The sequence below is a fragment of the Dermochelys coriacea genome, chromosome 2, assembly GCF_009764565.3.
Source record: "Dermochelys coriacea isolate rDerCor1 chromosome 2, rDerCor1.pri.v4, whole genome shotgun sequence".
Taxonomy (NCBI): domain Eukaryota; kingdom Metazoa; phylum Chordata; order Testudines; family Dermochelyidae; genus Dermochelys; species Dermochelys coriacea.
This window is the reverse complement of record NC_050069.1, coordinates 1,125,385-1,140,024: the sequence shown is the minus strand read 5'-3', so window position 1 is coordinate 1,140,024 and position 14,640 is coordinate 1,125,385. Positions and strand designations below refer to the sequence as shown.

The following is a 14,640-nucleotide window of genomic DNA, read 5'->3' as shown; positions in this document are numbered from 1 at the left end:
TTGCACGGACTGAGCCGCATACACGCGCCGACCGCGACACACGGCCCGCACCGATTCGCACCGACTGAGCCGCATACACGCGCCGACCGCGACACACGGCCCGCACCCATTCGCACGGACTGAGCCGCATACACGCGCCGACCGCGACACACGGCCCGCACCGATTCGCACCGACTGAGCCGCATACACGCGCCGACCGCGACACACGGCCCGCACCCATTCGCACGGACTGAGCCGCATACACGCGCCAACCGCGACACAGGCCCGCACCCATTCGCACGGACTGAGCCGCATACACGCGCCGACCGCGACACACAGCGCGCACCGATTCGCACCAACTGAGCCGCATACACGTGCCGACCGCGACGCATGGCCCGCACCGATTCGCACGGACTGAGCCGCATACACGCCCCGACCGCGACGCACGGCCCGCACCCATTTGCACGGACTGAGCCGCATACACGCGCCGACCGCGACACACGGCCCGCACCCATTCGCACGGACTGAGCCGCATACACGCGCCAACCGCGACACAGGCCCGCACCCATTCGCACGGACTGAGCCGCATACACGCGCCGACCGCGACACACAGCGCGCACCGATTCGCACCGACTGAGCCGCATACACGTGCCGACCGCGACGCACGGCCCGCACCGATTCGCACGGACTGAGCCGCATACACGCGCCGACCGCGACACACGGCCCGCACCCATTCGCACGGACTGAGCCGCATACACGCGCCGACCGCGACACACGGCCCGCACCCATTCGCACGGACTGAGCCGCATACACGCGCCGACCGCGACACACGGCGCGCACCGATTCGCACCGATTGAGCCGCATACACGCGCCGACCGCGACGCACGGCCCGCACCCATTCGCACGGACTGAGCCGCATACACGTGCCGACCGCGACGCACGGCCCGCACCGATTCGCACCGACTGAGCCGCATACACGCGCCGACCGCGACACACGGCCCGCACCCATTCGCACGGACTGAGCCGCATATACGCGCCGACCGCGACACACGGCCCGCACCCATTCGCACGGACTGAGCCGCATACACGTGCCGACCGCGACGCACGGCCCGCACCCATTCGCACGGACTGAGCCGCATACACGTGCCGACCGCGACGCACGGCCCGCACCCATTCGCACGGACTGAGCCGCATACACGCGCCGACCGCGACACACAGCGCGCACCGATTCGCACCGATTGAGCCACATACACGCGCCGACCGCGACACACGGCCCGCACCCATTCGCACGGACTGAGCCGCATACACGCCCCAACCGCGACGCACGGCCCGCACCCATTCGCACGGACTGAGCCGCATACACGCGCCGACCGCGACACACGGCCCGCACCCATTCGCACGGACTGAGCCGCATACACGCCCCGACCGCGACGCACGGCCCGCACCCATTCGCACGGACTGAGCCGCCTACACGCACCGACCGCGACGCACGGCCCGCACCCATTCGCACGGACTGAGCCGCATACACGCGCCGACCGCGACGCACGGCCCGCACCCATTCGCACGGACTGAGCCGCATACACGCGCCGACCGCGACACACAGCGCGCACCGATTTGCACCGACTGAGCCACATACACGTGCCGACCGCGACGCACGGCCCGCACCCATTCGCACGGACTGAGCCGCATACACGCCCCGACCGCGACGCACGGCCCGCACCGATTCGCACGGACTGAGCCGCCTACATGCGCCGACCGCGACACACGGCGCGCACCGATTCGCATGGACTGAGCCGCATACACGCCCCGACCGCGACGCATGGCCCGCACTGATTCACACGCACTGAGCCGCATACACGCCCCGACCGCGACGCACAGCCCGCACCGATTCACACGGACTTAGCCGCATACACGCGCCGACCGCGACACACAGTGCGCACCGATTCGCACGGACTGAGGCGCATACACGCACGGTCCGCGACACACGCCCCGCACCCATTCGCACGGACTGAGCCGCATACACGCCCCGACCGCGATGCACGGCCCGCACCCATTCGCACGGACTGAGCCCCATACACGCCCCGACCGCGACGCACGGCCCGCACCGATTCGCACGGACTGAGCCGCATACATGCGCCGTCCACGACGCACGGCCCGCACCCATTCGCACGGACTGAGCCGCATACACGCCCCGACCGCGACGCACGGCCCGCACCCATTCGCACGGACAGTGCCGCATACACGCCCCGACCGCGACGCACGGCCCGCACCCATTCGCACGGACTGAGCCGCATACACGCCCCGACCGCGACGCACGGCCCGCACCGATTCGCACGGACTGAGCCGCATACACGCACCGACCGCGACGCACAGCACGCACGGATTCGCACGGACTGAGCCATGCTAGCCTGCGCACACACACACGGACATGCCGACTGAGTGCAGGTGTCTCTCTCACAAGCAGTTCAGTGTGTTCAGGTCCGCAAGGCGCTCAGCCCGAGGAGCTCCTGAGCACTGCCTGTCGGATGGGGTAGGATCTGCTTTCCTCGCACGTGAACGGCTACAGAGAGCTGGGTTTGGCCTGCCTGTCCGCCAAGGGAACCCCCTGGGGCCTGGAGGGGAGGGGAAATGAGCGTGGTCCTAGCGGGTGAGTTGGCAGTGTATAGCGGGGGCTACAGTGTCGTTACCGAAGCTGTGTAGGGGCCTAGGGCGGGGCAGAGGCAGCAGGACCCTCACCTTCCTATGTTCCCCATGGGGGAGGGTGCAGCTGGGGTTCAGCGAGCGCTGGCTCCACCTCTCCCCTGCAGAGCCCATTTCTGCTACAGCCCGGGACCTCCCTTCTCCCATGGGCGAGGGCAGCAGCCGGGTTCATGCTAAGGCCTCTCTCTCTCTCTCTCTCTCTCAGCTCCTCTCGGCCGAGATTCTGCACCACCGTGGCCTGGTGGAGCGCCTGCTGGGGATCTCCGACCCGCTGCTCTGCGCCTCGCCCCTGCCCTCACACCAGCCCCCGCAGGTGAGAACCGGCACGGTTTCCGGCCTGGGGCCCGTGGATCTGTGCCCCCGGGCTGCCCTGCACTGCCAGGCCTGGGTGATGGGCAACCTGGGGCGTCCCCTCGGGTACCTGACACGCTGCGGTCCCCGAGCCAGCCAGCGGGTGACACTGCTGCTCCATGGGGAAAAGCCCCACAGCAGCTGGGCTGGGGCAGAGCCAGCGCCCGCAGGGAGAAGGCCATGTCTCCGGCCCTGTGCGCGCCCCCTGTGAGCTGTTTCTCTGCCTCAGCCGTCAGCGCAGTCCCTCCGGGAGCAGGCTGAGCGGCTCTTCCTGGAGAGTGCAGCGTGTGCAGTGCAGCTGGAGCGCGCCCAGGCCCTGCTCGCCCAGTTCGCCGAGGCCCACGACGAGCTCACGCCCTGGCTGGAGGAGACGCAGCTGGTGGCCGTACGGCTCTCCCCTGACGCCATCAGCTGGGAAGCTTTCAAGGAGCAGCAGGACCTGCTGCAGGTGAGCGGGGCTGGAGGGTGAGCGAGGCTGTGGGGGACGGAGCCCAGGAATCGGGAAGTGCCCTATGGAATGGGAGTAGGGTTCCCAGGTGTCTGGTTCTCAACCGGATCGCCCAGTCGAAAATGGACCCCAGTGCTGACCGGGCTGTTAAAAGTCCAGTCGGCGGGGCTGTGGGTCTAAGGCAGGCTGCCTGCCCGGCTCCGTGCAGCTCCCCAGAAGCGGTGACATGTCCCTCAGCTCCGAGGCAAGGCCGGGGGGGCTCCGTGCACTGGCCCTGCCCCAAGCACCAGCTCAGCAGCTTCCATTGGCCGGGAACCGCAGCCAATGGGAGCTGCCGGGGCGGTGCCTGTGGGCCGAGGCAGCATGCAAAGTGCAGAGCTGCCTGGCCCCACCTCCGCTTCGGAGCGGATGTGTTGCTGCTTCTGGGGAGCTGCCCGAGATAAGTACTGCCCAGAGCCTGAACCCCCTTCCGCGCTCCAACCCGCTCCCCAAGCCCAGAGTCCCCTCCCACACCCTGAACCCCTCATTTCAGAGGGAATGAGCAGGGGGCGGAGCCTCAGGGAAGGGGGCAGGGCAAGGGAGTTCGGTTTTGTGTGATCAGCAAGTTGGCAACCCTAAATGGATGAGGGGCAGGGCCCCGATCCTGCCAGGTGCCAAGCACCCAGTGCCTCCAGCAGCGTGCAGGGTCTGTCACCGGGGAGCTCAGGGGCACGGGCCCTCCTCCACGCTGCCCTGCCCTGCGCTGAGGGCCCAGGCGGTGCCATCCACTGGGTGGCCTGGACCCAGCAATCTGGGCTGCCAGTGACCGGGGAGCTTGGCAGCCCACAGGGAAATCAGGCCAGGCTGGGGCCAAGGGAGGCAGGGGGCAGAGATGGACAGGAGCATCACTGGGACATGGGGGAGCGGGGTGGGCAGAGGGCCCTGGGGGGGAGGGGGGCCAAACAAATAACGTCTGGGGAGGCACAGGGGGCAGCTGGAGAGAGCAGAGCTCCCCTCGCTCCCACACGTGCTCTGTGGGTTTCCCTGCCCCCTCACGCTGGGTATTCCCTTCCCTCATGCCCTCGCACCAGGTGTTCACCCCCCTCGCACCAGGTGTTTGGTCACCCCCCTCTGCCCTCATGCTGCGTGTTTACCCCTCTCCCTGCCTCGCGCTCCCTCCCCGCAGAGTCTCCGGGAGGCCCTTGCTGAGCACCGGCCCCTGGTGGGGAAGCTGCAGCGTGTCTCTGCCCAGCTGGCGGAGCTGAGCCCGGAGCAGGGAGCCCCGTTCCAGCAGCGGTGCCAGGCAGCAGGGCAGCAGTATGGCAGCATCCGGGAGCGCGTGCACCAGGCAGCCACGGTGCTGGAAGACGCCATCCCGCGCTACAGCCAGGTACACAGGGCAGCTCCGTGACAGAGCCCCCTGCCAGGGAGCTATGCCAGGAGCAGAGCCCCCGGCCCATCATGCCCCGGATTCCCGCCTCCGACGAGGCCCGTGGGCCCGGTGAGCCCATCATGTGGCCCTCACGTGCACGGGACTGGCCAGTGGGCACCTCGCCCAGCGTCTCCAGGGGCCCAGCCAGCCCGGTGTCCCCACCCCACACACTGGGGTGGTGAGCGATGGGCTGGCCAGAGCCGTTGCTCGGTGCCCAGGAAGGGCCCTGGCCTGCCAGGGGCAGGAGACCTAGGAGGGCCTCAAGGACCTGGGTGCTGCCCTGGGTGCTGCCCAGCCTGGGTGGGACCCTGCTCGGGGGAGCTGGTCTGGCCTGTGCTCCAGCAGCACCCCCATCCCCACCAGGCAGCTGGAGCTTTGGGGGCCCTTCCCCTGGGCCCCCAAGAAACCCCCGGTCGGCCCTGCTTTGTCTCCCACAGCTCACGGAGCGCATGGACGTTCTGCTGGAGAGCCTGGAGCGGCTCCAGGGGCGAGTGCAGAACCCCCCTGCAGTCCGGGGCGACGCAGCTCACCTGCGGGAGCAGATCTGCGAGAACAGCCTGGCACTGGGCGAGCTGGAGAAGCTGGGGGTGGCACTGGAGACCGTGCGTAGCCAGGGGGCCGAGCTGCTGGCCAGCATGCAGACGGCTCCCGCCAACGCTGCGGCGAAAGGTACCAGTGCCTGCAGCCCCGCGAGGCTCTGCCCGGGGCCGCCCCATGGGCAAAGGAGCCCAGCGCCAGCAGCTCCCGACCCCGAGAGACCCCAGGGCCGAGCCTACTGCCTGTGTGGTGGAGACAGATGGGGCCAGGCTCCCCTGGGCAGAGCAGAGCGCTGCTCCCACCCCACACACCAGCCCCTTTGCACAGGGATAGCTGCATGAGCCCGGAACTGGGGAGCCAGTTAGCAAGGCCCCGGGGTGGCGTGAGGGCTGGGTCTGGGGGGTGGCAGGTGACACTACTGGGCCCTGGGGATGGAGGAATTACTGGGGGGCACTCCTGGGATGGGGATCTGTAGTTCTGCAGGGTCCTTGGGGATGGCAGGCCAGTGCTCCAGGGGCCGGAGGGGTGGCAGACGGCACTGTTGGACCCTGGGGATGGGGGAATTGTTGGTGCCCCTGGGGCTGGGGTGGCACTGGAGGGGCGGCATTGCTGCGGGACCCTGGGGCTGGGGTGGCACTGGGGGGTGGCATTGCTGTGGGACCCTGGGGACGGGAGGTCAGTGCCCCTGAGTCTGGGGGTGGCACTGGAGGGCGGCATTGCTGCGGGACCCTGGGGACAGGAGGTCAGTGGCCCTGTGGGGGCTGGGGTTTGGACAGGGTTTTCTCCAGCCCCTCATGCCCATCTCCTGTCCTGCAGTGATCCAGAAGCGCACGGAGCAGCTGCTGAGCCAGTGGCGGTGCCTTCACAGGCAGGGCGAGGAGCGGGAGCGCTGGCTCCGGGGCCTGTTGGCGCTGGCCGAGCGGTTCTGGCAGGGGCTCGCTGAGCTGGCCGTCACCCTCACAGACACCCAGCAGCTGGTACTGGACTTGGAGGAAGCCTGCTCTGACCCCGAAGCCGTCCGGGCACAGCTCCACACCATGCAGGTACCAGCGAGCGCCCCAGGGCCAGGGGCTGTGAGAGGGTGGGGGATGCAGTGCCCTGTGGCACCCGTGGCTGGCAGGGCGCTCTTAGCACCTGGGGCAGCAGGCTGGAGCTGAGCGCGCCAGGCTCAGTCCCTGGGGCAGGGCTGCAGCGTGGGCCAGAGAGCGGTGCCTGGCGCCCCGGGCATGTGCCTGAGGCCGGGCACCCAGCCCCTGCCCCTGCCCCGCAGGCGCTGCGGGAGGAGATCGACGCGCTGCAGAACGACCTGGACACGCTTGGCACCCTGGGCGTGGAGCTGATGTCGTCCTGCGGCCACCCGGAGAAGCCAGACGTCACCAAGAGCCTGGACGATGTGAGGGGGTGTGACGGGGGCCTGGGGGCCCTGAAGGGTGGGGAGTGGGGAGCACCACCTGTCCCCTAAGAGGGCCCCTTGGAGCGCATGTGTGGGGCCATTGTGGGGTCAAATGGGCAGGGCTTCCCAGGGGTCTGTGGGGGAGAATGGATGGGGCTCTGTGTGGTAGACTTCCTGGGCCCCTCTGTGGCTTGGATCCCCATGGAACAGAGTGGGTGGGGGCTCCGTGGGGCGGTCGGTGGGGGCTCCATGGGGCAGTTAGGAGGGTCCCCATGGGGCGGTTGGGGGGGCTCCGGGAGGCAGTCGGGGGGTCCCCGTGGGGCAGTCGGGGGGCTCCCCATGGGGCAGGGCCAGGCTGATCTCGGTGCCGCTCCCCCCGCTGCAGCTCTACGCGTCCTGGAACAGCCTGAGCAGGGCGTGGACGGTGCGGCAGGAGCAGCTCCAGGCCTCGCTGCGCTACCAGGAGGCCATGCAGGTGTGTGGACAGACCCTGCCCTCGGCCCCCCACGGGCACCTCCTGCCCCCCAGCGCACAGCCGCACCCCCAGCCTGCCCCCCGACGCGCACAGCCCCGGCCCCACCCCCACCCGGCCCCCCAGCGCACAGCCGCACCCCCACCCCCACCCTGCCCCCCGACGCGCACAGCCCCGGCCCCACCCCCACCCGGCCCCCCAGCGCACAGCCGCACCCCCACCCTGCCCCCCGACGCGCACAGCCCCGGCCCCACCCCCACCCGGCCCCCCAGCGCACAGCCGCACCCCCACCCTGCCCCCCGACGCGCACAGCCCCGGACCCATCCCGCCTCCACCCCCACCCCCACCCTGCCCCCCAGCGCACAGCCGCACCCCCACCCTGCCCCCCGACGCGCACAGCCCCGGCCCCACCCCCACCCGGCCCCCCAGCGCACAGCCGCACCCCCACCCTGCCCCCCGACGCGCACTGCCCCGGCCCCACCCCGCACCCACCCCCACCCTGCCCCCCAGCGCACAGCCGCACCCCCACCCTGCCCCCCGACGCGCACAGCCCCGGCCCCACCCCCACCCTGCCCCCCAGCGCACAGCCGCACCCCCACCCTGCCCCCCGACGCGCACAGCCCCGGCCCCACCCCGACGCGCACTGACGCGCCCAACCCCGCCCTGTCCCCAGCGCATACCCCCAGACACGCATAGCCCCCACCCTGCCCCCACCCTGCCCCCAACGTGCACACCCCCAGCCCCACCCCGCCCCCACTACCACCCTGCCCCCCGACGTGCACAGCCCCGCACCCCACCCCGCCCCCCAGACACACACAGCCCCGGCCCCACCCCATCCCCACCCCCACCCTGCCCCCTGACACACACAGCCCCAGCTCCCACCCCCACCCTGCCCCCCGACGCGCACAGCCCCACACCCAGCCCCATCCCCACTCTGCCCCCTGACGTGCACAACCCCACCCCCACCCTGCCCCCTGACACACATAACTCCCACCCTGCCCCCACCCTACCCCCCAACGCACACCCCCAGCCCCACCCTGCCCCCCAGACATGCACAGCTCTGGCCCCACCTCCACCCTGCCCCCAGACACGCACAGCCCTGGGGAGCCGGGAGCCTGGCTGGCTGGGCCTGGGGGAGCTGGCTGGCATGGGGGCTGCGCCCCAGAGAGCCGGAGTCTGGCTGGCTGGACCGGGGGCAGCTGGCTGGCATGGGGGCTGTGCCCCGGGGAGCCGGTAGTCTCGCTGGCTGGGCTGGGGGGAGCTGGCTGGCATGGGGGCTGTGCCCCTGGGAGCCGGTAGTCTCGCTGACTGGGCTGGGGGGAGCTGGCTGGCATGGGGGCTGTGCTCCGGGGAGCCGGGAGTCTGGCTGGCTGGGGCCAGGTTATCACCCCTCCTGGACAGGCTCCCCCTCCCTGGAGCTGTGGAGCGAGCAGAGCCGGCTGTCTCGGGAGCTGCCCCGTTGGCCACGCAGACGCTGCCAGTCCCTGCTCCGTGCCCATGGCAAGGCCAGAACAGCGGCTCTGACCCGGCTCGCCCCAGCCGGGCGTGCAGCGCTCTTGCTCCCTGTTGGAGGAATTGCAGCTGGCGCTGTTCATGTGGTCGGGTAGCCCAGGGGCCAGCGAGTGCGTGCGTGGCTGTGGCCCCCAGTCACGGGGGGGTTCCCCTCCTTCACCCCCTTTCCCTGCCTCCTTCCCAGAGGCTCTGTGGGTGGCTGGCCGCGGCGGAGCTGCGCATGGCGGAGGAGTTCCTGGTTGGGGGGGACCTGGAGCTGTTGAGGCAGCAGCTGGCGGAGCTGAAGGTGAGAAATGCTCTGGGTCTTTGCCCTTCGCAGACACCGCTGGGGTGAGCCTGGATCTGCTGGCATGGCTGGCAACCATCTGCACTGCCCCTTACCTGTCACAGGGGATCCAGCACTGGCACCTGGGCGGGGCGGAGCCCTTGCCCAGTGAGGCCCTCCTGCTCCCCGGCACCCTAGAGACTGGTGGGGGGGGCTGCTCAGCCAGGTGGGGCAGGGTGTGGGGAGCTGCGCCGGGTGGTGTGCAGTGGGATTGCTCTCCCCAGGGGGAGGGGCCCAGGGTCCAGGCTGCACCTGGTGTCCTGGACAGATAGAAAGGAGGGCCCTGGGTCCCATGTAGGTCTGGGGAGTTTGGTACCATGCTGGTGCAGGGCTGGTTCCCCTGCCCCTGTGTGGGGCAGCTGCCTGGGTCTGGCCAGGCCCACGCACGCTCGGGGAGGTGGGGAAGGAGAACGCCTACACTGGGGGAGCAACGGGGTCCCACTGCAGAGCAGAGCTGGGTGGGTGCCAAGCCAGGGGGCCATGGGACTGCCCTCAAGCCTGCTGCTCCCATCCCACCAGGAGTTCAAGAGGGAGCTGTACCAGTGCAAGGTGGATGTGGAGAGTCTGCGGCACCATGGGGGGGCTGAGGACAGAGGCCCCCCAGCTTTGCTTAGTGACTTCCGGCAGCGCTGGGATCACCTGGAGGAAGAGATTGTCAGCCGCCAGGTAGGGCTTTCCAGGCTCCCCGAGTCACAAGTGTCACTCACCAGCCGCTGGACCCATGGTGGGGCCGGGGTCCGTGGGTGCTGGTCACCCAGCTGCTAGGCCCAGGGAGGTGGGGTCCGAGGGTGCTGGTCACCCAGCTCCAGGCCCAGGGAGGTGGGACCGGGGTCCGAGGGTGCTGGTCACCCAGCTGCCAGGCCCAGGGAGGTGGGGTCCGAGGGTGCTGGTCACCCAGCTGCCAGGCCCAGGGAGGTGGGGTCCGTGGGTGCTGGTCACCCAGCTGCCAGGCTCAAGAGGTGGGACCGGGGTCCGTGGGCGCTGGACATGTGATTTCAGGGCTCGGAGCACTCCAGGCACTGGGCTCCTGCTCTGCCTGGCACAAACAGGTTCTACTTGTTCAGTCATGGAGCTGACACCCCTAGATACTACTGCCCTAGCTGACTTGGGGGCTGGGGGCCACAGCTCCAGGGAGGCTGGGTCTGATGGGTCCATTGTTCCCTCCCGTTCCCAGCACCAGCTGGAAGCGGCGCTCCTGGGCTTGGGGCAGTTCCAGAACCAGCTGGAGGAGCTGGTGCAGTGGATTTCCCACACGGCAGAGCAGCTGCAGGGCCGGACCCCGGTGAGCCTGGATCTGCAGAGCTGTGAGATCGAGCTGGCCAAGCACAAGGTAAGGAGCAGCAGAGAACGGCTCTGTCTTCCGAGTTCACAGCTAATTGCTAATGGTTCTGAGATTGCTTCAGCTAGTTCCTTAAGAACCCCAGGGTGAATTTCAGCAGGCCGTGCTGACTTGAATACACCCAATGCTCCGGACAGCCCCTGGGAGGAACTCCCTTCGTGCGACAACCCGTCTCGAGGGTGCACTCTCTCTCGGGGTTAGGCCCTTTGGCCCTGACGCCTCTGGGACCGCACCTCTGAGCTTTCTGCACGTCTGTCTCTCTCCATGAGCCCCCTCAGGGAGTCCCCTCACTCTGGATCCCCAGGGCCTCCACCCGCAGAGGGAGCAATGCCCCCCCATCTCTAGCCTGCAGTGACTCTCAGCTAGGGTAAAACAGGGGGTTTATTGAACGTCTGAACCCAGCACAGGAAGTTCTCAGGGCTCTCATGCATAGAAAGCCCCAGCACTGTCCATCTGGTTTTGTCCCAGTTCAGATGAGCTCAGACCCCTCTTTGTCCCTGTCCAGCTGTGACCAGTCACCCAATATCACCTTCCCCAATTGCCCATCCTCCACCCTTTGTCTTCATTCCTGGGCAAACAGATTGCCTGGGCCCTCTCCCTTCCGTCCTTTCTCCTCCCATGGGCCAGAACCGGCTGGCTCCCAAGCCGGGCTGGGCCTCCAGGTCACTGGTTGCTAAGTTCCACCGAGTCCAGGTGTCACGGCGTGATGGGGAGTCAGGGCCCTGCACCCCCACTTCCTGCGATTCCCCGTGACTCTCAGCCAGCCAGTAGAACAGAAGGTTTATTAGAGACGACAGGAACACAGTCCAGACCAGAGCGTGCAGGCATAAACAGGACCCTTAGTCAGGCCCTTTTGGGGGGCAGGGAGATTAGACCCTAGCCTCAGGGCTCCCTCCTCTTCCCCAGCCAACTCCCCCAAAACTGGAAACCCCTCCAGCCGTCTTCCCCAGCCTCCCCCCCCAGCCTTTGTCCAGTTCCCCGGGCAGAAGGTGTCACCTGGCCCCAACCCCCTTCTTGGCTCAGGTTACAGGCTCAGGTATCGTCCCTCAAGGGAAGTCTCCCATCCCCAGTGAAAGTCCCCTGCCACATCCCCAGGTCAATCCTCCCCCCTCCCTGCTCCGTCACACCAGGCCCTTGTCCAGGGTCCCAGCTGCTGGGTGAGGTCACACCTGGCCCTCTGCAACCACAAACCCCTTTCCCACCTCCTCATTACACACACAGCACACAGAGGAAACTGAGGCACACACTGTACTCATGCAAAACATTAAGAAAATCCCCCCTTCGTCGCGGTGCCCAGAGCTGACGGGAGGCCTGTTGGCGGCCCCGGCACCCTGGGCGTGGTGCCAGAGATGGTTCCCCCTTGCCTGGGCTGGGGTGGCAGGAGCCTCTGTCCTTGGTGCTGAACCAGGAGCTGCAGGGGATCCCTCCTGCGCTTGCCCCTCCCCTGCTCAGTAGGACCCAAATTCACAGCCCATTTTGGTAATTTCATGGTCGCAGGATTTAAAAAATAGTAAATTTCATGATTTCAGCTATTTAAATCTGGGTGTTGTCATTGTTGGGGTCCTGACTCAAAAAGGAGTTGGGGAGCGAAGGGGACGGGGTGTCACAAGGTTATTTGCGGGGGGGTTGTGGTTCTGCCATCCTTCCTCCTGCAGCTGCCGTCAGAGCTGGGCAGTGGCAACGTGGCGGCTGCTGGCCGGAAGGCAGACCCACCGCCAGCAGCAGTGCAGAAGGGAGGGTGGCCTGACTTCGGTGCTGCTGCTGGCAGGGTGCTGCCTTCAGAGCTGGGTGCCCAGCCAGCAGCCACCACTCTCCGGCCGCCCAGCGCTGACGGCAGCACAGAAGTGAGGGTGGCGATACCCCAACCCCCCTCACCCACAATAAACTTGTGGACCCCCCTGCAACTCCCTTAAGGGTCAGGACCCCAGTGTGAGAAACGGTGGTCTCCCCCATGAAATCAGGATAGTACAGGGTAAAGCACCACAGCACCAGGTGTCACGGGGGGAGATCAGATTTCAGCCCAGGAATCTGGTAGGGCCCTACTGATCAGCATTGACAGGCCCAGAGACAGGGCAGCGCCCGCAGCGCTGGGGCCCACTGCAGCGGGGCAGACGTTAGTACCTGCTCCGGGGGCGGGTTTCAGTGGCAGTGCTAGTGTGGACTCAGGGGTGGGGGGTTAGAGGCAGAGAAGGAGCCTGGCCGCCCCTCCCCTGGGCAGAGGCACAGCTGGGAGGAGGGGGATGGCCCACGCCCGGACTACGCCTCCCCGCAGGTGCTGAGAAACGACGTCATGTCCCACGCCCGGACTGTCCAGTCTGTGAACGAGGCCGGCCAGGGGCTGCTGCTCTCCAGCCTTGGGGACAGCACGGACGCGCTGCAGTGCAGCCTCCAGCAGCTCAACCAGCGCTGGGACTTTGTGCGGAGTGAGACCGAGAGCCGGCAGCTGGAGCTAGAGAACAACCTCAGCCAGGTACGTGGAGCCCCCACCCCTGCAACGGCACTGGCCGGGACACGGGGCACTCACCAACCCACGGCTCCGCCACAGCCAAGACATGCCAGGGGACCTCCACGCGGCCGTGCCCGTGGGTCCTGCCAACAACGCCCCCCATGCCCTGGGCAGCTCCCGGGGCCAGCCTCTCTCCTGCCCATGCCCAGGGCAGCTCCCGTGGCCAGGCCCCCCACACTGTGTATTCACTTCACTGGGAAGCCACAGAATGTTTCTCGGGGGGGAGCTGGCTGCCTGTGCCAGGACCTCGTGGTACGCTGGGGTGTGGGGCTGCGGGGGGAGCCGGCTGGCCTGTGCTCTGCTGGTGGCTGCGGGTCTGGGTCCCACGCAGTTCCATGCCCTGTTGGCATCCGAGGCCCGGCTCGGCGGGGGGCACCCGCTCACTTAGTGCCCAGGCCTCCCACAGGTGCAGGACGTGACGCTGGAGATCATGGACCTGCTGCAGTGGCTGGAGCACGTGGAGCTGCGGCTCTTCTTCTCCAAGCCCGTCTGGGACCACCCCGAAACCACCAAGGAGAAACTGGCAGCGCACCTGGTGAGCACTTCCTGCCAGCCCCTGGACAGCCCCCTTTGCCACGTCTGCCCCAGCTCCCCCCTTTGCCACGTCTGCCCCAGCTCCCCCTGAGCCACGTCTTCCCCAGCTCCCCCAGGTAGGATGACCAGGTGTCCAGTTTTCAACCAGAACACCCAGCTGAAAAAGGATCCTGGCGGCTCCGGTCAGCACCGCCATTGACTGTCCGCTGACCTGCCCCAGCCCTGATCCCCCTCCTGCCCTCCGAACCCCTTGATCCCAGCTCTGAGCCCGCTCCTACACCCCAAATCTCTTATCCCCAGCCCCATATCACAGCCTGCACCCCCAGCTGGAGCCCTCACCCCCTCCCGCACCCCAGCCCCCTGAGCCAGTCCAGTGAAAATGAGGGAGGGAGGAGAGAGCAAGCAGGGATGTGGGGGTGTGGAGTGAGCGGGGGCGGGGCCTTGGAGAAGGGGCGGGGCAGAGGCGGGGCCTCGGGGGTGGGGAAGGGTGTTCGGTTTAGTGCGAGTAGAAAGTTGGCAACTCTCTCCCCCGGCCACATCTGCCCCAGCTCCCCCGCCCATGCCAGAGCAGTGGCCCTGGGGCTGAACCCACACACTGCGCCTTTCCTTGCCAAGCTGCCAGGCCTGTGGCCCCTGGGCATTGCCCTGGGCCCTTGGCTCCCTGCCTAGAGGAGAACGGTCCCTTGCACCCGCGCGGCGTGAGAGGCAGCCCCGGCCCAGCTCCGAGCCCCAGGAGAGCCAGGGCCAGCGTTGCCCCTCTGCCATGCCTCTGCAGGAGCTGGCCAAAGAGCTGGAGTCCAAGCAGCAGGCGTATAACCGCGTGAGGGACCGGCTGCAGCGCCTGCTGGCCTCCTGCAGCTTGCCCCGGGCCTGCAGCACCGAGCACAGCCTGCGCATCCTGGAGCAGAGATGGGAGAGCGTCCGCAGCCAGGTCCAGGAGAGGAAGGTGTGTGTGTGTGTGTGTGTGTCCCCATCCTGGGGCTGAGAGTGTGTGTGTGTGTGCCACGGGCTGGGAGTGTGTGTGTGTGTGTGTGTGCCACGGGCTGGGAGTGTGTCTGTCTGTCTGTCTCCCCCATCTGAAAGGGGAGCAGTTTAGGCTGTAGCGGGCAGAGCCAGTGGGTTCCCTGGCTGGA

The 14,640-nt window shown here is 68.0% G+C and overlaps 1 protein-coding gene across 1 annotated transcript in view; it reads left to right on the top strand.

Moving 5' to 3' along the window:
* Positions 1 to 14,640, top strand: part of LOC119851605 (dystonin-like) — a 101,473-nt gene that overhangs the window by 36,838 nt on the left and 49,995 nt on the right. The window contains exons 10-22 of the mRNA XM_038391713.2: positions 2,885 to 2,992; positions 3,260 to 3,478; positions 4,644 to 4,847; positions 5,327 to 5,558; positions 6,243 to 6,469; positions 6,697 to 6,819; positions 7,205 to 7,294; positions 8,988 to 9,089; positions 9,648 to 9,794; positions 10,303 to 10,458; positions 12,740 to 12,937; positions 13,380 to 13,508; positions 14,283 to 14,453. Of these exons, the coding sequence (XP_038247641.1) occupies positions 2,885 to 2,992; positions 3,260 to 3,478; positions 4,644 to 4,847; positions 5,327 to 5,558; positions 6,243 to 6,469; positions 6,697 to 6,819; positions 7,205 to 7,294; positions 8,988 to 9,089; positions 9,648 to 9,794; positions 10,303 to 10,458; positions 12,740 to 12,937; positions 13,380 to 13,508; positions 14,283 to 14,453 (2,106 nt within the window). The remainder of the gene's footprint in view (positions 1 to 2,884; positions 2,993 to 3,259; positions 3,479 to 4,643; positions 4,848 to 5,326; positions 5,559 to 6,242; positions 6,470 to 6,696; positions 6,820 to 7,204; positions 7,295 to 8,987; positions 9,090 to 9,647; positions 9,795 to 10,302; positions 10,459 to 12,739; positions 12,938 to 13,379; positions 13,509 to 14,282; positions 14,454 to 14,640) is intronic.